The sequence below is a fragment of the Lactuca virosa genome, chromosome 5, assembly GCF_052849685.1.
Source record: "Lactuca virosa cultivar CGN04683 chromosome 5, Lactuca_virosa_CGN04683_v6, whole genome shotgun sequence".
Classification (NCBI taxonomy): Eukaryota; Viridiplantae; Streptophyta; class Magnoliopsida; order Asterales; family Asteraceae; genus Lactuca; species Lactuca virosa.
The window spans coordinates 39,753,664-39,778,565 of record NC_136430.1 but is presented as its reverse complement, the minus strand read 5'-3'; the positions used below and the strand labels follow the sequence as shown (position 1 = coordinate 39,778,565).

The following is a 24,902-nucleotide window of genomic DNA, read 5'->3' as shown; positions in this document are numbered from 1 at the left end:
CCAATAGGTTCTACACTCTATTCCATTGAAGCCCAAGGCCTTTTTTGATCCATTTATTTTATACAATCCTGAAATAAGAAACTTCTCGAAACCGGATGTTACAACATTCAAATAGATAAAGTTGGAAACGCTATCCATTAAGTTCATATTCTGAAGTATTCTAGACGTTTTAAGCTTAGGTATTAAGGATTAATTGCTTAATAAGAAATAAAAATATCACCGTAAATCACGGCGGGACCAAGGATAGGTCTCGACACGAGGACTAAGTTGAATTTGCAACTGTTTTGTCACCTAGTGTTCGCAACGCGACTAGAAGCTAGGTCGCGGTGCATTTTGACCAGTTGACTATTGATGTTGACTTTGACCGGTTGATCATTATCTTTTTGACCAATTTGACTTTTGGTCAAACTTTGGTGGACTTAAGAATTTGATTGAGGGGTTGGTCTCACTTTGGTGTTAGGTGTTTGTGTTATTCGTTTGTTGTGGAGACTTTTGTCGAGTTTTTGCTGCTAGAATCAGGTGAATTATCTCAATATACTCTGTGTTATATTATATATCCTTTGCATAATATGATGTAGATGTGTTGTGGTATGTTGATTATGTAAGGATGCTAGTTTTGTCTTTTGCATGTTTATTATTTGATTGCATGTTGATATATATTATGTTTGGGGGTTGATGGTGGAACAAAATTAGAGTTGTGAGACTAGAATACTCGTTGTTGATGACTAGACAATACCAGAGCTCTTAGTCGACGCTGATGACTAGACAACACCAAAACAGTTAGTTGTCGTTGATCAGGTGGATCAGTACTAGAGTCGATAGCCTTTGTTTGTATGTATTGTATGTATGGTGGAATGTGTGGTATACTGGGAAACTCAATAACCTTTATGCTTACGTTGTTAACTTAAATATTTTTCAGGTTGATTGGAATTGAAAAGGAAGGGTGCGGCGTAATGGTATATCACGTCGGTGTCATATTGTTATTTCGACTTCCGTGGGTTTTATAATTTTACTCTGATTTGACTTTATGAATTTTAAACAGATGAATGTAATGATACATTTTCAAGGAATGAATTTTGAATGATTATTACAATTTTAAATCAAAATTTTGGTTGGAATTTGGGACGTTATACTTAGATTATCACGATTTTGTGCAATGACTTCCAAAGGTCGCTCTAGTGATTCATCATCTCATAGTAGTGTAAAAAAGGCAATGAATGTTTCGTTTAGGAAATGTTAATATGAACAACCATACCTGGCCTGTTTACACCGGTATAGGATTACCTACTTGAGATACTTTGGGAAGCGATTATACAAAATCATAATGCTTTGAAAGAAGAAAAGATGAATAAATAAAGGAAAGTTGGTGCATATCTATGTAATGGTTTAATTTAACCTAAATGTTTATCAACTAGGATCATATGTGGAAACGAAAACAACTTTTTGTCTAATTAACAAGTAATAAACATGAAGCACCTGAAGCAAATCGATTGAATGGTTAGATAAATTGTAAACTTACTGAATTAATTGAGAAAAAAAAACATAATGTCAAAATCCAAGTTTTATACAAGTTTAGTGTCTTTTATATACAATTTTCTTTATTTCAATGTCAAGTCGTATTTTGCCTAGCTATGGTATTTCAAAGTAAAATCCGAACATCACATAAAACTAAAAGTTAATTATGTTAATTCCATAAAGATGAAAAACTTTTGCCTAAAAACAAGATTAGTGGTCAAAATACAATCGGGAATTTGACTAAAACGACCATACAAATGTAATTTATACCATATAGGTCAAACAGCATTTACGATTTCAATAAACAAATAACAAACAAATATATATATATATATATTTTTGGTGTGTGGATTTTAATGTTTTGAAATCCATACTGTTCTTGCTCGGACTATTTCAACTTTGTCATCTTGCATTCTTACCAAATGTGTGCATTCCAAATTTGGTGTTGAAGTTGTACCACGTGCATTAGGAGTTGGACCGCATGCATTCAGAGTTGTACTTATGGGAACTTTTTGGTCTTGTTTTAGGAGCCTTGTTTTCATGCTTGTTAAAGAATCCAACATATCGGATTGACGACATTCCCTTCTGTATTCCAATGTTATGCTTCCCATGTAGTACTCCTCTAGTACTTTAATTGGTACACTCTGCATATCCACTTGTACATGAGAGAGAGAGAGAGAGAGAGAGAGAGAGAGAGAGAGAGGGAGGGAGGGAGGGAGGGAGAGAGAGAGAGAGACCTCCAAAATCCAACCAATGTACTTCACATTATTTACATGTTGATTAGCATCCATGTCACTCCAACTTGGCTGGACAAAAATAAGCCAATATATATGTGAGGCCTATACATATATGTTTTATGTTTTACCATTTATTCTTAATTATATTGTCAATTTAAAAAAAAATTATATATTAGGTTATTTTTGTTAGCTTAAACTTTTTTTTATTTCTAAAAAAGCTGTTATATTTTACAGTTTTCTTTATAGTTTTTTATTTTTTAAATTATACTTTAATTAGATCTAAATCAAAGAAAATAATAAAATATATAGGTTTTTCTAGAAATAAATAGATTGAGGTTTAATCTAAAAAAAACTCTAAATTTTTTTATATAATTACTTTGACATATTTTAATCCAAAAATATAAATTACTTTGCACATATTTTATATAGTTATATAAATTATATTAACCAAAGAGTTTCTAGTATAACGGTATCAGATACTGTCCTCTCTTTTTAAGGTCGAGGGTTTTTAAGTCCCGTCTACGATACATATGGTATTAGGAGTAGTTTATTAGTTGGTTAGGATGCTTTTGATTGGGAAAATTTTCAAATGGAAATGAAAATTTTAAAAACGTATTTGGTTGAAATATTTTTCAAAATTATTCCAAGAAAATGAAATTTTTTTTTTTTCAAATTGTATGTAAATTAGAAAAATAGTTTTTACAGTTTTTCAAAGTTTTCTAAAATTGAAAATGAAAATTCCACAAGTTATAACCAAACACATTTTCTAAAAATTTCATTGAAAACTGAAAATGAAAACTTAACTTTATTATTTGAAAACGTTTTCTAGAAAAATAAAAATAGTTTTCCATAATCAAACAAACCCTTGGATTATATATATATATATATATATATATATATATATATATATATATATATATATATATATATATATATATATATATATATCCTCCACAAAGGTGTTTTCAAATCTCTAGCAAATTAGAATATAAATAGGTGGTATGTTTCGTATAACTGAATGAAATTATAAATTAATAGACTACAAAATAATAAAATAAAAGATTTTATTTTACGATCATGTTCGAATTTTGATGACTTTAAATAATTGAATAAGTCTGTCAAATATTTTTTGTTATATATAAATAGAAAATTAAGTAAAACTAAATTGACAAATGTAGAAGAATATTTATTTTTATTTTTATTTTTAAAATTTAAATAAAAATATAACAAATTGCATATAAACATATTTATTTCATTTAAATATATAATATAAATGTATATTAAATAGTTATACAAATTTATATATCATGAAAATTTTATTTACAAAATAACAAAAATACCATTAAAATTTTAATTTATTATTATAATTAAAAAATATTTTACTTATTTTCGGTAGATAAAAATAGTAATAACTAAAATAAAAATTTGTTATTTAAATATTAATATTATTAAAGATTATATAAATAAAAATAATTTATAATTTTAAAATAACTTTCCAATGAATAAAAAAACAAGCCATCCCTAAAAAATGAAAAAATCGGTATTAAAAGTATTTACATATACGACAAACAAAAATGATTTCTTATTCTAACTTCATATTTATTCGATTATTACAGACTAAAATCTTAAAAAGCTTTGCAAAAGCTTCTTTGATCCCACTTCTTATTAACTAGACAATTATCTTCCGATTTTATTATCAAATTTAATTACTTCATTTATTTACATAAATAATTAGTTATCATATAGATATATCGATACAAATTATAAATAATTAACTTAGTGTTAAATAAGTTTAATAAAAATGAGGAAAAATCACTCAAGAGAGTAAAATGTGAACAACGAACTATTGATTTTGTTCATATTTAATACTTTTTTTGTGTATATCATATACCGTCAAACTTGTTGAAATTGTTCGCATTTTATTCTTGTAATCGGCTATTGCAGGTTAGAAGGGTAAATGTGAACAATTTCAATAAATTAGATAATATAATGTAAAAAAAAGGACTACATGTGAACAAAATCAAAATAATTTTTAGAACCAATATTTGTGTGAAAACTTGATTTCTTTTTACTTTTTTTTTTCGTTCAAAATTTTCAAAACTAACATCACAACGCCATCCATAGTGCATCGTCTAAGCCAGTCTCACCATAATAATAATAAAAAATGATGTTTTTTGTAATGTGCATATATGCAAATTTGAATATTCACAAATATGCATATACACACAATGCACATTGTCATCGTTTTTTTTGACCTGCGACTGACTTAGACGCTGTTTGTTAAGTTATTTTTGGACAAATCAATGTTTCTTAATACACTTGAAATGTTGATTTTTATTATTCATATTTAACCGCGAACTAAACAAAATAACTTGAAAACCGATTTATCCAAACCTTATTTGGTTCGGTTTCGGCTAATATTTTAAAAGTCAAAAGACTGATTAAACCGAATTGAATAAATAAATAACCGATTATAACGGCGAATAAAACGCTACATACATTGATAACTTAATCTAATAGTAAAAAAATGACCCCCCACCCTATAGTAACTTGTTACAATCTTTCGTTTATTTTCATATGATAAAATAAAGGAGAACGAGAATTAAAAAATGTATGCGTTCTTTTAAGTTTTACGTGTTAGACAAACGTTTTAGTGCTTAAATATTGTAAGGAGTCAAACTAATGTAACCTTGGTGCCCAAGGATGATGTAACATCTCGATTTCCAAGTAATTACACTTTTAGCCCTTGGTATGAGAATTGTTTGCAATATGATCTTCAGTGGCATTTTTGTAATTTTAGGGGTTGCGTGAGTACGTTGGGCGTATATGGGTTTTCTTGAGTACGCTGCGCATACGTGGTCAAGGGTCAAACCCTAATTTTTAGGGTTTGAACCCTATCTAAAAATCTTTAACTCCCAAGTCTTCTTTCTTTCATCAGCCTCCAGCCCCATTTTGCCCCCTTGCAAACCCTAATCCATTTGAGAGCATTTTGAGCCATTAGAGTGTGTTTTGGTAATCTTGAAGGAGGTACAAAGAAGAGAAGATCATCTTGGAAGAGTGGAACACTTTGGATCCAGAATCAGATCATCATTTGGCATCATTTGGAGGTAAAAAGCTATGAACTTGATGAAGTATTGATTAGATCTTGTTTAGCCATGAAATGGTGTTCTTTTGGTCCCTTATGCTTGGTATTATGAGTATGGGTTACTCTAATCCATATAAGTTGTCCTTTCAGACATTTTAGTGTGTCTAGAAGCATAAAAATGTAGTCTTGGTCATTAGTTTCTTTCCATGCATGATCTAGGTTGTCTTAATGAATTAAGAAGTTAGGGTTTTTGGTATTGAGCACTTAATAGCCATGCAATACCATAAAGTTGGAATCTTTATGGTAAAGGACAATATTTGAGGAATAGATCTGGAATTTGAACAAAAGAGCTTAAGGATTAAGCTCTTAATAGAAGAAAATGTGACAAGTGCGTACGTTGGGCGTACGAAATGGTACGCTGGGCATAGCAGGTCAACATCTCGCTTTTCTGGTCAATATGCTAGTATGCCATGCATACCAGCTGAGTACGCTAGATGTACTCAATTGAGTTGACTCGGTGGAATTTTTTACTTTTTGACTTTGACCTGTTTTTGACCAAGTTTGACCTAGGGGTATTTTGGGTATTTTGATTATAAGTTAAGTTTGCCATGTTCCGGTGAATATGTGACCGGAAGAGCTGATATTCAGAATTGTGTACTGTTCAACAATCTTTTTCAGACAGAGAGGTGTTTTTTCCTCACTGTACTCGTGGGTCGAAGACACCAATGCCGACCTACTAGGTTGTGTATCCTGGTATAGAGGATGTTGCTATGTTGTAGTGATCTGTTAGATCTGTGTCCTAGTATATAGGATGTTGCTATACGGTAGTGATCTGGAGATCTGCCTGTTTTTCAAACCGGTTATATATGATTATCTGTTTGTTGGATACATGTTATTTGTTATGTATATGTCGACATGGTATGGTTGGGTTGAGGCAATCCTCTTCTATACGGAAGCCAACAAACCTAAGAGCAAGCCATACGTAAGTTGTGGGCCAGTAAGGCAAGCCAGTCCTATGTTGTGGCCTCGGGAGCAAGCCAGACATAGGTTGTGGGTCAGTAAGGCAAGCCAGACTTATGTTGTGGGCTCGGGAGCAAGCCAGACATAAGTTGTGGGTCGAAAGGGAAGCCAGACTCATGTTGTGAGCTCGGGGGTAATCCAGTATGTTAGTTGTGGACCCAGTATATATGTTGTTATATGTTTATGTAGTGGTATTTTGGGGGAACTCACTAAGCTTCGTGCTTACGGTGCTTTGTTATGGTTTCAGGTTCCTCATATGATTGGGGCAAGAGAAAGGCTTGATTGTGCACATCCTTCATATTTTATGAAATTCGATTTTTGGTATACTCTGATTTGTAATTATGTTTTCTAGAAATAGTGTTTGTAAACAATTATGGTTTTGGGCTTGGTTTTAAAAATGAAAGTTTTTCTCTGATTTTTGGGATGTTACAAGTGGTATCAGAGCCCTGGTTTGAGTGAATTGGATGAGCATTCGTGTGAATCCAGTCTCAAGCTAAGGAGTTGTAAAAGTTTTGAAAATTGTTTTCAAAAATTGATTCAAATTGTTTTCAAAACTGTTTTCCAAGTTATTTACAAAGGTAACCAAAGAAGGATGAGATGTGTACGATCATCCAGAGCAAGAAAGTGTACCCCAATATACCCACTTTTCTATTTGCTTATGATGATTATGACAGAACTGAATCCTAGTATTAGGCTAGGGATCTTCGGGAATTTCATGATAGAATTGCATGATGTATGATGCTTGATAGCCTAGTAGGACTTCTTGTATGAAATTGACATCATTACTGTAGTTGCTTAGTGTATGCGTCATAGTCACACATAACTAAGATTTTATAGCCTGATAAAGTTTGATTTAGACTTATTTCATGTTCTTTTCTGATTAAGGGCTTAGGGTAGTGTCAAGTATTCGACTGTCTATAGGATCCAGCGTTATGTATTATTTGCATGCACAAACGGTTGCAGGGTTGGTGGAAGTTTCAGGAGTGAGTATGGGTGTAGCGGGCCAGTTGAGGAATGTGTAGCCACTCATGACAGAGTAGATGCATGATGTATTTGTATCCTTGATGCTTAGGCATAGTGGTCCGGGATTTGCGTGTAACATATGTTTGATGTTCTATGGTGTCATTGTGCCAGTCAGTTTCACTGCTTGAATGTTGTTTGCTTTGTGCTTTGTGGGACTCATATTGATATAAGCTAACTATTAAGTGAATATGTTAAGTTACATGCAGTAAAGGTTAAATAATTTTAGAGTGATTTACTTGGCCCTATTGCGCAACTCTTGTCTGAGTCCAACCGTTGTAGGGTTGAGTCTTTTATTCAAATGTTTATTTAAGGTTTGTTGCATGTGATTGTATTTATGACGTAGTTAGCTGATATTAGTAGGGGTTCTTCAACAGTTGATTGCAGGTTGAGGTTGGAATCCTAGGAGAGCCTAGGAAGTGACTTAGAGGAATTGATGTACTATCTAGTGGTGGGTATTCGTTTTGATAACGGGTATATTTGGTTGGATCGGACGGTAGTGGACATGAGTAGTTACTTAGAGGACCCGAAACGATCCTTGAGGAAAGTACGGATAAGTGTGGAAGGTAGTATTGGGCCTGTGCTACTGAAAGTACATGATCTATACTCGAATCGAGGAAAAATTTCGGGGATTCTAAGGAGCTGATTGAGGTTAGATCGTATGGTTTGACACCATGATTCATATCAATGTGTTTCCCTCTAATTTGGTCAATCGAGTATGGTTGTTCAGGCTGAGGATGGGTCTGATGATTATTTGGGCCTTAGTGGCCATGTCAATTTGGGTTTGAATGATGCAGACCTAGTTGAGTTAGTTGGTTTTGATTTCTCGAGGGCCTTGCTCACGGAAGTACCAATTGAGTCGCGGGACTCAAGAAGGAAACAATTGTGATGTGTAACGCCCGTAGATCTGGGCTAGTCAATTTAGAGATAATACAAAAGATTATTTAGAATAAATAATCTTAACCAAGTTGTAGAATATGTCTCAAGGGTTCCGTACATATAAAGAACGCCGAAATCCGAGTTATAATGAAGAAGTTATGGTCCGTCGAAGTTTTACGGCAAAACCGGCACGACACCAGGAGACGTAAATAGTGAATTTTTGATAAAGGACTTTTTAGCCTTAGTGATCTAAATAAAAGTTGTAGTATACATTAAACCGAGAACATACAAAAAAAGAACGCCCAAATCTGACTTCGTATAAGGAAGTTATGAATTTTCTAAGATTTGGCATAGCAGTGCACGGCCCGAAACTCGAATTTTAGTTCGAGCGGTTTTTGGCCTACGCGACATAAATGAGAATTGAAGATCTCATTAATAGGAACTCAACGGTAAAAAGATAGACGAAAACAAAGTCCGTATGTAGAAGTTATGAATTTTACGCGGACATTTAACAGTATAATCTCCTCGTCCTGTTAAATTTAAGATCGGTCGAGAATTAGCCGACGGAGTCAAAATGAAAGTTGTAGATCTTATTTTTACCTACGCGTCGATATAAATAACGTCAAAAACGGAGGTCGTATGTGAAAGTTACGGATTTTAGAAATTGGAAGTGTGATGTGCGAAAATGGGTGATGTGGCACAATCTTGGCCATTGCTTTCTCCCCAAGTCTTGCCACTAGATGGTGACATGTGGCACCAAGTTCAGCCATTTTTCACCCTATAAATAGAATCACTCCCACCCTCATTTTCTTCACACCTTTCTCATTCTTTCTTCTCTTTACTCTCTCTCTAGAACCTCTCTCTAGCCCCGAAACCCCCCGAAAAGCCTAGGGAACCTCCCTAGCACGAGGCGGAAGCCCCAGAGTGCTCGACGGCTCCGAGAAGAAGAGCTTTTCGGCTTGGGAACGCTGCTCCAAGCAAAGCCCGGTTTTCTATAAAACCCGCTGTAAGTGAGCTACGCCTACGCTATTTTTAATATATCGTTTATTTAATTATAGTAGCGTTATTAGGAACTTATGATAAGTACTTGGGCTATTATTATGGGTTATATAAGTATTTTTTTAACGCTTATATAATAGCAATAATAGCTAGACTATTAATTAGTCTCGACGAATAATAGACTAAACTCTAGTGGTAATAATACTAGGTTTCGTCGAAGGAAATTATTTTTTTAGAAGCGAAGCGCTGTCTGAGTTCGGAATCACCACATTTTCAAGTGAGTGCATGGTCCCTTTCATCTTACACATAGATATGAAGTATTTTATATAAATTACGTGCTATGTGTGCATATTATCTGAATACTTGCTGTCTATGATGGATGAATGATTTTATACATGTTTTAAATGATTTAAATATATATTTATTTTATATCTACAAATATGTTGGGATAAAACATGGGTAGATGAAATAGTTGGTGTGTGATGAAATAAAATGATGAGAGATAGGTGATGATAATTAGGTGATGGATAGGTGATGATGAATCGGTGATGTAGGATGAAAGATACTATCACCTTGTCCGGCAATTTGGAGATGTAGTCATCTACTAGAGTATAGATGGCGACCACGGACTATTCTAGACAACCCGTGGAAACACCAGCAGACTTATAACCTGTATGTAATGAATTACGAGTCCAGGTGATGTTGTGACTGTATATTCATGTGATGATACTCTAACCCTTACTATGAATTACGAGTTCAGGCGACGTTGTAACTACGTATTCATGCCTTAGGAACGAGCATATAAGGAAATGTGATGTAAAAAGATGAGAGGTAAATACGACATAGGAGATGACCCTTAAGATAATTCTTTAGGGAATATTAAATGAAGAAAATGGGGATGGGTAATTGGGTTGATTGTTTGATTGTTTAAACATAATAATTATATTATTGTGGGTTGAAAACCCTATGTACTCACCAGGTTTCCCAAGCTGACCCACTCAAGCTTATTTGTATCACAGGTGTCGATATGAAGCTACTTTAAACTGAGAGATTTAAAAGAGATGTAGATCACTAGTGTAAATGAATGTAAGTTCTGTTTATGCTTATGTTTCTGTATTGACGATGACATCCCAATGTTTTGAAAATGAAAGAAATACATTTCTTCGGAAATGATTTTATAACGTATTTATCATGTTTTTCTGGGAACAAATTCCGCAACATTTTTATTCAAAGAGGTACTCTGATTTTTATAAAGCATAAACAAAATCGGTCTTTTCTGGCCGTGAAAATGGGGATGTCATAGTTGGTATCAGAGCATTAGTTTAAGCGAACTAGGAATTTATAGGAAATTTCTAGACTTAAACTTAGAGTGCTAAGCGATGATTGTGAGATGAGTGTCTGCTATATTCTAGACACGAGCACTAGTTTATTTTAGGAAAGATGCCTAAAATGTTTTATGTACTAAATGTTTTATGTTATAGCTATAGAGATGTCTTAAATTCTATTATTTGATCGGATCTATGGTATATTGCAGACCGGATCTGGAAATTTTATGTGTTCAGATTTCTAAACGTTTAATTACGATATTGGAACTGGCATGTAAATTTTCGGAGTAATAGGGAGATTTATACGTCTATCGTAAATAAAACTTTCATATCTTAAATTCTCGCCTCGGTACACCGAATGCCTACTTTGGTGTACAAAACGTCATGGTGAAGACAGACTAGGAAATATCCGAGGAAGATGACAACCTGAGCCGAAGAATGTGACGGGTCATGCATCGGTCGTTGCGCCTGCACCCGAACCTATCACAATGGCAGAAGTGATGCGAACCATGATAGACTGATAAAATAGAGGAAATAATAAGGCTTACGATAGTGAATGATACCTATCAGAAGATATCGTAAGAGAGGTATCTTGCCTTTAGAATGCGTCTAATAAATAATACGTCTAGTATGGGAGAAGTACACTTTCGATTGGCAGAAAGAAAGAATTCTTGGTATAATCCATAAAGTTATCCCATGGTCTTGAATTTCCAATACCAACCGAGTTGAAGCAGAATTGATGATTGAAGATGTGCATGGAAGAAGTCTTAGTAGAGTCTAGGGAAATTTTTTTTATGATTATTTGGACACACTCGTATGTGTTAAATTGTTTTGTGATTTTAGGACTTGGGGACTGCGAGACAATACTTGGGACGAGTATGAGTAGGTGTGAATGGTAGTAGATGTATATACTACCGGAAGCACAGGACTCACACTTGGATCAGGGAAAGTCACAAGGTTACCAAGAAGCTAGTAATTGATACCATTTTATTCAAGTATGTCGTTACCATTGTTTTGGTAATGACTAAGAATATTGTTGTTATTCCGACCCTAGTGGTCATATCAAATTGAGTCCGACTAAGACGAGTATGTTACATGGTTCAGAGAACAAAGTTCGATGTAGCATCTGACTTAAGCTAGCAGATTGAAATGAAAGATAATCAAAGCGATCAGTACAGGTATCACGACAGTTGCTTGTAGCTAGAAATGCTGCCTTTTAAGATGTCATAAGAACACGAAGGAAGGTATAGTCTGTTCCGGAATTTGACTCTAAAAGACCTGAGTTTAAGCATTGCAACATACGATGAGAGGTCATTATAACATGACCTATCGGTCTATTATGATAATCGAAGGAAGAAACTTATCTCAAGTTTGTTAAATAAGGAGTCTCCAATAAAGATCGAGATCGTGACATGAAGATCATGATTGGAAGTCTAACATAAGATAGAGAGCGGATGCAAGATCGAGCACCGCCTGTAGTCAAGGAGTCTAAGAGTTAGATACTCGTTCGAAGAAACATAAAAGTTATGACTTAGGATGAAGAGATAACGTATGGAGTCATCATGTGAGCCCTGTTTCGTTGATGATTCCGGGACGTAATCATCGTAAGGAGGAGATAATTGTAACGCCCGTAGATCTGGGCTAGTCAATTTAGAGATAATACAAAAGATTATTTAGAATAAATAATCTTAACCAAGTTATAGAATATGTCTCAAGGATTCCGTACATATAAAGAACGCCGAAATCCGAGTTATAATGAAGAAGTTATGGTCCGTCGAAGTTTTACGGCAAAACCGGCACGACACCGGGAGACGTAAATAGTGAATTTTTGATAAAGGACTTTTTAGCCTTAGTGATCTAAATAAAAGTTGTAGTATACATTAAACCGAGAACATACAAAAAAAGAACGCCCAAATCTGACTTCGTATAAGGAAGTTATGAATTTTCTAAGATTTGACATAGCAGTGTACGACCCGAAACTCGAATTTTAGTTCGAGCGGTTTTTGGCTTACGCGACATAAATGAGAATTGAAGATCTCATTAATAGGAACTCAACGGTAAAAAGACAGACGAAAACAAAGTCCGTATGTAGAAGTTATGAATTTTACGCGGACATTTAACAATATAATCTCCTCGTCCTGTTAAATTTAAGATTGGTCGAGAATTAGCCGACGGAGTCAAAATGAAAGTTGTGGATCTTATTTTTACCTACGCGTGGATATAAATAACGTCAAAAACGGAGGTCGTATGTGAAAGTTATGGATTTTAGAAGTCGGAAGTGTGTTGTGCGAAAATGGGTGATGTGGCACAATCTTGGCCATTGTTTTCTCCCCAAGTCTTGCCACTAGATGGTGACATGTGGCACCAAGTTCAGCCATTTTTCACCCTATAAATAGAACCACTCCCACCCTCATTTTCTTCACACTTTTCCCATTCTTTCTTCTCTTTACTCTCTCTCTAGAACCTCTCTCTAGCCCCGAAACCCCCCGAAAAGCCTAGGGAACCTCCCTAGCACGAGGCGGAAGCCCCGGAGTGCTCGACGGCTCCGAGAAGAAGAGATTTTCGGCTCGGGAACGCTGCTCCAAGCAAAGCCCGGTTTTCTATAAAACCCGCTGCAAGTGAGCTACGCCTACGCTATTTTTAATATATCGTTTATTTAATTATAGCAGCGTTATTAGGAACTTATAATAAGTACTTGGGCTATTATTATGGGTTATATAAGTATTTTTTTAACGCTTATATAATAGTAATAATAGCTAGACTATTAATTAGTCTCGACGAATAATAGACTAAACTCTAGTGGTAATAATACTAGGTTTCGTCGAAGGAAATTGTTTTTTTAGAAGCGAAGCGCTGTCTGAGTTCGGAATCACCACCTTTTCAAGTGAGTGCATGGTCCCTTTCATCTTACACATAGATATGAAGTACTTTATATAAATTACGTGCTATGTGTGCATATTATCTGAATACTTGCTGTCTATGATGGATGAATGATTTTATACATGTTTTAAATGATTTAAATATATATTTATTTTATATCTACAAATATGTTGGGATAAAACATGGGTAGATGAAATAGTTGGTGTGTGATGAAATAAAATGATGAGAGATAGGTGATGATAATTAGGTGATGGATAGGTGATGATGAATCGGTGATGTAGGATGAAAGATACTATCACCTTGTCCGGCAATTTGGAGATGTAGTCATCTACTAGAGTATAGATGGCGACCACGGACTATTCTAGACAACCCGTGGAAACACCAGCAGACTTATAACCTGTATGTGATGAATTACGAGTCCAGGTGATGTTGTGACTGTATATTCATGTGATGATACTCTAACCCTTACTATGAATTACGAGTTCAGGCGACGTTGTAACTACGTATTCATGCCTTAGGAACGAGCATATAAGGAAATGTGATGTAAAAAGATGAGAGGTAAATACGACATAGGAGTTGACCCTTAAGATAATTCTTTAGGGAATATTAAATGAAGAAAATGGGGATGGGTAATTGGGTTGATTGTTTGATTGTTTAAACATAATAATTATATTATTGTGGGTTGAAAACCCTATGTACTCACCAGGTTTCCCAACCTGACCCACTCAAGCTTATTTGTATCACAGGTGTCGATATGAAGCTACTTTAAACTGAGAGATTTAAAAGAGATGTAGATCACTAGTGTAAATGAATGTAAGTTTTGTTTATGCTTATGTTTCTGTATTGACGATGACATCCCAAATGTTTTGAAAATGAATGAAATACATTTCTTCGGAAATGATTTGATAACGTATTTATCATGTTTTTCTGGGAACAAATTCCGCAACATTTTTATTAAAAGCGGTACTCTGATTTTTATAAAGCATAAACAAAATCGGTCTTTTCTGGCCGTGAAAATGGGGATGTCACATGATGATCGGCTCGAGGATTTGCAGCCGGAGGCTGAATGATTGGCAGATGGATTGGGATGTTACTATCCATGAATGGGGTTATACTCTTCCATTTTTCTGTATTCGGAGGAGAGAGAGCATAAATGCGATTTCTAGTGCGGAAATGCACTAGAGGGTTCATGTGGTATGTTTTCCTTGATATGAGATTAAGGGTCTGTCTTCCTTGGGTATTGGCAGGTCAGGTTCTAGCCGATGGTTCCACGCGATCAGGGAAGTGAATTGGGAGCAACACATTTTGTTGTCTCTGATGTATCATGACTGTGGGAATGATGCCTTTTGTGTTTATGAATGATTCTCGCGATGAATTGACGGTTGGGGATTTGTAGGCGAAGGGTATAGTAGTCTATTTGTTTCTAAATAGGAAATTGGTGTCATGAATGGATTGTCAATTATTGCTTGCGCATCTTCATGAGACTCTAGATGTTAGAGACAATCATGATTGGGGAGTTTCCGAGATATCTATATGACATTCAGAATCTCTTTGAGTTTTCTTGATCCTTGTTTAGAAGATCAACTTGCGTTATGTTATACATTCCAATGGGCCAAGGGTACTATTTATCCGGGTTAGCCAGTTTGAGTATTTGTTCCATTTGCAATGTCAGTTTGTGGTAGTTCGAACCCTAATTGGGGGAGAACTGGGTATTCTGCTTGGAGGATCATCGATCTGTTCGAGTTTTTGGTTTCAGGAGAATGGTTCATAGGGATCTACGGTTCGGGTATGCGAGACTTTAGTCCAGGAATGGTCAAGACGGGGGTGCAGAGCAAGTTGCCATAAGAGGTATATGTTTAGGAATGAAAGAGTCATCTTTGTGACATGAAACTGTTAGAGGAGAGCTCATTGTAGCCAGTGGTTCCTTTCGTGAACGTCAAGGAATAAGTCAAGAGGCGTGTGGGCCACTCAAGTTGAGTATCAATTGTTGAGGGAGTTGTCAGCTTGTTGTATAGATTGATATCTATAGTTTAGATTGGGCAGTTGTTGTTCAGTCAATCGGTTTTATAGTTGGTATGGTTAGTCCCTCATGGGCTTTGTCCAATAGTGTGTTAGATCGATTGTTGAGGTAGTTGTCAGCTTGTTGTATAGATTGATATCTATAGTTTAGATTGGGCAGTTGTTGATCAGTCAATCGGTTTCAGAGTTTGTATGGTTAGTCCCTCATGGGCTTTGTCCAGTAGTGCGTCGGATCAATGGATTAGTTGTCAATGCACTCTCGATCATTGGTCTTGTTGTTCATTGTCAGAAGCAGAGTTTCTTCGGAAGTTTTTAGTTATATCAGTTGGAGTTCAATGGATACGTCGACCTATCTTCAAGGTTTGTACATGGTATATTTTGGTTCCTGGGTATGGGTACCCTCAATCATTGATTGTGGAATTGTTCATAGCAGGATCGAGTTTGGCAAGAGTCCTTGGTTATCGGAAGTTCGGATGTTGGGGAAGCATTGTAGTTTTTCAGGTTTGGATTTGGATCTACGCATAATTAGGTTTTAACAAGTCACTTCGGCAGTTTGGTATCTGGATTGAACCATATTTGTGTTCGGTTAGCATCAAGAGGGATGTTGATTGGGTTCCTGCAAGCCGTTGGATTGATGGATGGGTATTTTAGGCCCCTTTGTGGCGTTGGTTGTGAATCTTCATGCCAGTGATGGGACGACAACAAAAGCGACTTAGTACCGTAAGCTTATCCTTTACTGGTTTAAAAGCTTCACGATGCATCGTGAACCAGTGGCCGTATGATTCGTATGGGTGGGACCCGGTAGTCCATTGTTTGAAGCTCTTAGGTCTTGAATCATTTGCTTTCTTGGCATGTTTGGGTGTTAGTGCATAGTGGGAGTTGGGAGGCTCAGTGACCAACTGGTTTGGAATATGTGGGGGAGTTAAGGGTTGTTGCGAGTATCATTCGTGCATCAAAGTCTCTTGCGGAGTGTTTGCATAATATAAATCCCGTTTTTTGCAGGCTGTTTATTAAGATTTTGGTTACCAATGATGGGTATCGGTTATAGAACCTCAAGTCAGGAAGTTCATTGTGAATATCTTGAGTGATTTGCCAGGTGGGGGTAAACCTGAGCTGATAAGGGTTTGGATACAACATGAAAATTCTTGGATTGATCATCTTTTCTCGTAGGAGCACTGGGTTGGTAATGACGTGTCAGGGAGTCAAGCGTGTATTTAAGGTTTTTGGTACAACCTCTGGATTTGGAATTGGTTGAAGTTCGCGATCGGTGTATTTTGAGTACTTCGTTCCGCCTATTTGGTGGTGTTCTTAGTCAAAGACAAGGGGTAGGTTCAACGAATGGATGAATATCAATCCACAAATATGGGTTTTAAAGTTTAGAACTGATGGGTTCCGGGTCCCAGGAAGCGTATTGATGGAGTTGTTTAAGTGGTTATAGTTTTGAGAGTCACGACTCTATAGTTCTCGCTAGAAGTTAGGTCTTATAGCTAGGAAGTTGTGGAATATGCTGGCGCTGTACGTGTTTCTCTACATCTGTGATCTAGCTGAGACTCGTGTTGGGAGTCGCCTTGTTTTTGAATGGAGGGTTGATCAACAGTGAATGGTCAGGGGTTCTGTTTCCCAGTGATATCAGTAAGGTAATTCAGGGTCTGAAGGATTTCATATGGTTCAGATTGTAAAGTGAAATCGTTTTGACTGTGTTCCGAGATAGTTTTGCCTGCTTGAGAGTCAGTCAAGGTATTGGATTTCCGGATTTTGGGCAAAATTGTGATGGTTTTCTTCAGTGGTAAAAGTTAGTGGGTTAAGGATTCATTATTGGTAGGGGTACTTAAGTTTCGCTAAGATTGGGTTAAATATAGTATGGAAAGGCAGTCGCCTGAATGAGCCGACTTTTAGTTCAGATCGAGTTTTGTGGAGGATTGTCAGAATGGCACGAAGCGGAGATACGAGAACACTACCTTGAGTTATTTTCGGCTATGGACTTCGAGGACGGAATTTGATTTAAGAGGGGGAGAATTGTAACATCTTGATTTCCAAGTAATTACACTTTTAACCCTTGCTATGAGAATTGTTTTCAATTTGGTCTTTAGTGGCATTTTTGTAATTTTGAGGGTTGTGTGAGTACGCTGGGCGTACATGGGTTTTCTTGAGTATGCTGCATGTACATCTGGTATGTTGGGCGTACGTGGTCAGGGGTCAAACCCTAATTTTTAGGGTTTGGACCTTATTTAAACATCCTTAACTCCCAAGTCTTCTTTCTTTCATCAGCCTCCATCCCCATTTCGACCCCGTTGCAAACCCTAATCCATTTGAGAGCATTTTGAGCCATTAGAGTGTGTTTTGGTAATCTTGAAGGAGGTATAAAGAAGAGAAGATCATCTTGGAAGAGTGGAACACTTTGGATCCATAATCACATCATCATTTGGCATCATTTGGAGGTAAAAAGCTATGAACTTGATGAAGTATTGATTAGATCTTGTTTAGCCATGATCTATGTTGTCTTAATGAGTTAAGAAGGTTGGGTTTTTGGTATTGAGCACTTAATATCCATATAATACCATAATGTTGGAAACTTTATGGTAAAGGACAACATTTGAGGACTAGATCTGAAATTTGGACAAAAGAGCTTAATGATTAAGCTCTTAATAGAAGAAAAGGTGACAAGTGCGTACGCTGGGTGTACCAGGTCAACTTCCCACTTTTCTGGTCAATATGCTAGTACGCCATGCATACCAGCTGAGTACACTGGGCATACTCAGCTGAGTTGACACAATGGACTTTTTTGACTTTGACATGTTTTTTACTAAGTTTGACCTAGAGGTATTTTGAGTATTTTGATTATTAGTTAAATTGGTCATGTTTTGATAAATACGTGACCAGTAGAGATGATATTCAGAGTTGTGTCCTGTTCAACAATCTTTTCAGACTGAGAGGTGAGTTTTCCTCATTGTACTTGTGGGTCGGGGGTCGAAGGCACCAATGCTGACCCACTAGGTTGTGTCCATGATATAGAGGATGTTGCTATGTTGTAGTGATCTGGTAGATTTGTTTGCTAGTGTAAAGGATGTTACTATGCGGTAGTGATCTGTAGATCTACATGTTTGTCTGACTGGTTATATGATTATCTGTTTGCTAGATACATGTTATATGTTACGTATATGTCGACATGTATGGTTGGGTTGAGGCAATCCTGTTATGTGCGGAAGCCAACAAACCTGGGAGCAAGCCAAACATAAGCTGCGGGCTAGTAAGGCAAGCTAGACTTATGTTGTGGGCTCGACAGCAAGCCATACGTAAGTTGTGGGCTAGTAAGGCAAGCCAGACTTATGTTGTGGGCTCGGGAGCAAGCCGGACATGAGCTGTGGGCCACAAGGCAAGCCAGACTCATGATGTGAGCCCGGGGGTAATCCAGTCTGTTAGTTGTGGACCCAGTATACATGTTGTTATATGTTTCTATGGTGGTATTTTGAGGGGAACTCACTAAGCTTCGTGTTTACAATTGTTTGTTATGGTTTTAGGTTCCTCAGATGACCGGGATAAGACGACGACTTGATCATGCACATCCTTCGGATTTTATGGAATTCGATTTTTGGGATACTCTGATTTGTAATTATATCTTTTGGAAAACAGTGTTTTGTAAACAATTATGGTTTTGGGCTTGGTTTTATAAATGAAAATTTTTCTTTGATTTTTGGGATATTATAGATGGAATCATAACAGGAAAAATGAAGCAACAGGAGAGAAAATAGCGAATTAAAGAAAAATGGTAAGACTCGGAATTACTTGGTGAACAAGAACTTTATTGCTGGAAAAAAATTGATTCTAATTAATAAAACAAAGCATCATAATACCCCTACTTATACCAAATCTAAAAGAGTCCTACTCAAACACAAAAAACTGCATAAAAGGAATGTTTTCAAAAATACCCTTATAACTAAAATTGTTTTTGAACTCATTTAATTAAACTGATTAACCCAACAATCACCCCTTAATCGGTTTGGTCGTATTGCCCGTTTACAACAGTATTTAATCACCTTCTTTTTGAACCATCTCGATTATCGACGTTTCCCGAACTCCACCTCGGTCATATCCAAAGTCTTCACTCAATTATTTTGATTGTTGACAACACATGTGACATTTACCATGGCATCCTGTTGGACATGTTCATTACCATCTCGAGTTTTCTCGGATCAATGACCTCTTCCTTAGCCAGATCCAAAGGCACCCGATTTGAACTCCAATGCCATAATGTTCACACTGTGTAGTTTCTCCAATCTCTTCATTTGTTTCGATCACCTTTGTTCAAATTGGCATCTCCACTGACCAATAAAACAAAGCCACCCGCTTCACCGTTTTCTTTCAATCTTGCCAAATGAATTGAATCCAAAACTACTTGCTTTGGCGGATCCTTCTGGCCTACTTTTCACGCACCTACGCCGGTATCCCCTTATCACTAACAAGCCGATCAAGAACTGCAAAATCCCGACAACAACACCCCCTGCTGAAAATGTTTCGAAACAAATCATTCTTTGATCGTAACTAACAGCCACGGACCGCCTATGCTCATCACCGGTCACACCCATCATATCGAACTGTGCTCCCCGTCTCTCCATGACAACGGTTGACCCGAAAATACTTTACCATCTTTGTCTTCTACTATAAAATAGTCTCGAAACAACCACTGCTGTCCCGAACCTTCTTGTGTGGCCAAACCTTCAGTTTTGTTGCTCCCCGTTGAAAAAAAATCATTACCGAACACCCTGCTTCCGCTGCTATGGCAACCCCGCACCCGAAGGTTCATCCCATTCAAAAGTTGACTCTCAAACCGGCATCGTCTTAACCTCACTCTGATACCAAGTGTAAGGAGTCAAGCTAATGTAACATGGTGCCCAAGGATGAAATCAGAACAAGAAGGATGAAACAACATGAGAGAAAACAACGAATTAAAGAAAAATGGTAAGACTCGGAATTACTTGTTGAACAAGAACTTTATTGCTGAAAAAACTTGATTCTAATTAATAAAACAAAGCAACGTAATACCCTTGCTTATACCAAATCTAAAAGAGTCCTACTCAAACACAGAAAACTACATAAAAGGAATGTTTTCTAAAATACCCTTAGAACTATTAACTCATTTGACTAAACCAATTAACCCAACAACTATGAATTAAGAAAAAAAAAACATGAAAACTATAAATATACATACATGCAAAATACAAAAAAAAAACATCATTTTTGATTATGGTACGACTAAGCTTAGACGATGCATCAGCCGGTCATAAAGGGAAATGTGAACAGTTGCAACAAATTTGATTGTATATAGTGTACAAAAGAAAAAAAAAATACCAAATATAAACAAAATCAATAGCTCGTTACCGATAGTCATTTTCCCATAAAAATGTACGAACATAAATTACTACTTTCACTACCAGAAACATGACTTACGGAAAAATCCGTTAATCACTTGTAAATTTGTCGCTAAACGATAATATTTAGCTAAGGATTTATTCTGTAGCAGATTCCGTTTCTAAAAACGTTGTTTCTGGTAATGATTATATTGATGTTAATTAGTATATTATTGAATAACTATTAATTAAATATAATTAAGTTATTAATTAAAATAAAAAGTTTAAAGTAATTCTTATGATATAAGTGCAAAAACGCAATGCGAGATAAATGAAAGATCAGTAATAGTGTCTAAGAAACATAAATATTTGTTTGACTTACCGCTAAACCATGCCGAATTCTCGCAGCAGTTTCATCCGTTAGTTTCTCGATCTTTTCATGATCGATCTTTTCGGTCGCGATTGCGTCTCTGTTGAGATAAAATGGTGTCACTTCGTTTCGAACTTCGTCTGGGATCTTTGATAACCTTCTCGTTTCTCTATTCATAATCACCCATGTACTATATGCATGCATACAATCCGATGATATTTACTTCAAAACTAATTACTAAATAAGAAAAACAATAATAATAAATTATTTACAAAAATTTACCTTGTAGCCCGAGTTATAATTTTCTGGGTAACATAATCACGTATAATCCAATCTCTTCTCATTCCATTTTTCCCAGCTGCATTCACCCATGTATCGATCTCAACTACGTCTCCCCTGTCGGCTTTTTCGGTTAATAAGATATTGGAAAATTAGGTCAAAGTTCGAGAGAATCAAGAATTTGGTCAACTCTTTACCATGAGCTATATTTTTCGACTTGAACATGGATCCGTGTCACGACCCAAATCAATTTCCGAAGACTCATTTCATGGGTGGCTCCGAATCCGTTTCCAGCCAAACCTGCGCTCGTTACATGATTAAGAGCCGTTTCCTGTGTATTATCACAACCATGTTTGGCACTTAAAATCAATGAATCATATATGAGATTTGGCATTAATAAAGATTTGGCAAGAACTTCTAGAAGAAAAGAAAGAAGTAAATTTAACCTACTTGTAAAAGATTCATCAAAGTTTCCATGGTGGCAGTCTTATCGGGTCCGATTTCATAAGATCTAATAGCAAAAGTTTGTCGATAAACAAACCGATTCTCCACAAACCTACCTAGAAGAACCCCACGATCATCGGGCTCCTCAAAGCTACAATCTTTACTACTAATTTTTTCTCTTTGATCACCTAAACGCACCCCATTAACCTTCTTCCCATTCACTGTTTCAACCCCCTTATCAAAACTCCCAACGCTCGCCTTCACCTTAACCGACTGTCTCAAGATCCTAATTCGGATTTGCATATCAGAAGCCAAGAAACCGACTCTAGAAAGGTTTTTTTTGGGGGTATGAATATGATGACTCTTTTGAGAATAACTACATTGTACAAGATTAACGTTGTTTGATGATGCCATTGATGTCATGACTACGAGTAATTCCACTTAACTAATGTAGAGAGATATGAAAAAAAAAAGTTAGGGTTTTGTTGGGTTGGAGTTGATGGTTCTTGGCTTACCAATTTGGGAAGAACAACGTTGGAGTAATTATGATGGTTGATACAACTACTTAGTTTTGAAATTAAGGAACATGAATGGGAATAATGAAATTGTCGATTTGGGAAGATTAAGAATATTTTAATTAATGGAAGTGTGTTTGTGTTTTGTAGGCGAACAACCATTATGAGTGGGGGAGAAAAATGGTGATCGGGTTAGACGCAAAAGTAGGACTTTTTGGCGGGTACTAAATCAAGTCTATTGCTGTTTAGATTTACGATTAGTTTTTCTAAGTTTAAAAGTGTTTGTGGTTTAGAGTGTGATTATGGTATCGAAAGGTGGCCAGGTATGGATCTTGGTCAAAAAGAGACAAAATCAACATTCATCGAGTTATGTGGCTCAAAATCTCCACACGGTCCTTTTTTATTTCGATATATTTTTGAATAATTTTATTTGGATTATATTATATTTTTGATGTGGCAAATGTGTAAAACAAAGAATTTGGTTAAAAGAGAAGTATTGAAAGTCGATCAAGATATGTTTCAAATATATTTAAGTTCTTAACTCGTTTTATTTAAATAAATATATTATAAAGTCGATGAAGGCGTGTTTCAAATATATGTAAGTTCTCAGTACGGTTTTGCCTAGGTGTCGGTGTGGCACGAGCAATATCCAGTTTCCGTGTATGCAGTGTAAATTTTTTCGACTTTTTTTTTTTTACCTATTATGCCACTGCGTAAAAAAAACTCGGCAACTACGTAAAAAATCTTGCAAAAATTGTCACTCTATAGGATCAACCAAGCGCAAAAATATATTTACAACTTAAACTTATTAATTAGTAGTCCAAAGTCCTATTAATTTTAGCCCAAAAAAAAAATAACTAAAATAGCCCAATGGCGTTTGGATAATTGGATCTTTTGATCCAATCGGGAGAATGGGAGTTTGGACTGGACACTTAATCGACAAAAGCAAAAAGAAAAAGAAAAGGCATCGAGACTTGGACACTTAATCGACAAAAGCAAAAAGAAAAAGAAAAGGCATCGAGACTAGAGGCAGTGTGTTCGGGATCGATTTAGTGAAACAAGCACCCAGTTACTAGAATACATGGGTGCTTTGAGCCATTGTGATTCATTTTCACAATTTGACAAATCAAAGTTGTTGAAGTTGGCTAAGTTGTACAAGTATGACTTTGATGATTCAGATTTGATAGATCTTGAAGGACAATTTGAGATATTTTATCACTCTTGCATCAAAGATGAACATTTTACCACTTTGAAAAGAATTTCAGAGCTTTCTCGTTTGATGCTTAGCACGGGGAAACATCGGTCTTATCATTTGATTAATAAGCTTTTAAAGTTGGCTTTGATATTACCCGTAGCGACTGCAAGTGTAGGAATATGTTTTTCGAAGATGAAGCTCTTGAAGACCGACTTGCGCAACAAGATTGACGATGAGTTTTTGAACGACGCGTTGTTTTGCTATGTTGAGACCGAAGCACTTGTGAAAGTTGAGAATGAAAAGATAATGAAATGGTTTCAAAAGATATTTGCACGAAGATGACAAATTTAAATTGTAATAGACGATAGATCGTTGTTATGTTTTTAACTTTTATGTAATGGATCGTTTATTTGTATTAGACGTAATGAATTACTTTTCGGTTTTATATTATGTTTGACCGGAAAAAAGAATCGGCAACATCTACTATCAATTACTGCGTCCGTCCCTGTAAGTTTTTAACTCGTTTTATTTAAATAAATATATTATTATTGTAGTAATATAATGTGGTAATTATATTTAACATATAAAAAATATATTGAGAATTAAATTCAATATGTTGAAAGATTGTTCGCGCACATTTTAATTTTAATTTGTACATAATATTTACTCCTGTTGTACCAAACAAGTTACCTAAATGTTCATGTTTCCGTCCCATTATGTTTATTACCAACAATTATATTTAAATAATGGATGTCACTTAAACATAACGAAAGTATCGTAAAATTATTGGTGTGTGTAGAGTCACACTTTCGCATCTTTACGAACTGATAAAGTATTTGAACACAATATTTAATTCACAACTGCAAATCAAAGCTTAGTAAGTTCTATAAAATACCACATACCACAATACACATACAAACATGCATTCAACGTGTCCGTACCAACCCAACAAATTTTGTAACACCAGTTCCAAAAGTGTGTGTGTGTATATATATATATATATATATATATATATATATATATATATATATATATATATATATATATATATGGAGATGTTATTTGACAACACATGAAGGTTGAAAACGCGAAAACAATTATACACCAATCGATATATAAAGGCATAGTAATTATATATTTTTAATAAATTATTACCATTAAAGCTAAATAATAACTTCCTAACATCTAGCATCTGATTATTATTTACCTATAAAAAATTATTTAATTGATTTTTTACCAATGGAATATAAAAATAATCATTTTCTTATATTCTAT

General features: G+C 35.6%; 2 protein-coding genes across 2 annotated transcripts; one reads left to right on the top strand and one right to left on the bottom strand.

Moving 5' to 3' along the window:
- Nucleotides 1–1,669: 1,669 nt before the first annotated feature.
- Nucleotides 1,670–22,548, bottom strand: LOC145116902 (palmitoyl-acyl carrier protein thioesterase, chloroplastic-like). Its single transcript, XM_079053206.1, has 6 exons — nucleotides 21,924–22,548; nucleotides 21,671–21,804; nucleotides 21,477–21,590; nucleotides 21,207–21,384; nucleotides 2,253–2,321; nucleotides 1,670–2,159 (listed from the first exon to the last, which is right to left on the bottom strand). Exons 1-6 carry the CDS (start codon nucleotides 22,338–22,340, stop codon nucleotides 1,869–1,871), a joined length of 1,203 nt encoding a protein of 400 aa, XP_078909332.1. The 5' UTR covers nucleotides 22,341–22,548; the 3' UTR covers nucleotides 1,670–1,868.
- A 965-nt stretch (nucleotides 22,549–23,513) lies between these two features.
- Nucleotides 23,514–23,969, top strand: LOC145111169 (uncharacterized). The gene has a single exon (XM_079047459.1). It carries the CDS (start codon nucleotides 23,514–23,516, stop codon nucleotides 23,967–23,969), a length of 456 nt encoding a protein of 151 aa, XP_078903585.1.
- The last annotated feature ends 933 nt before the right edge of the window (nucleotides 23,970–24,902 follow it).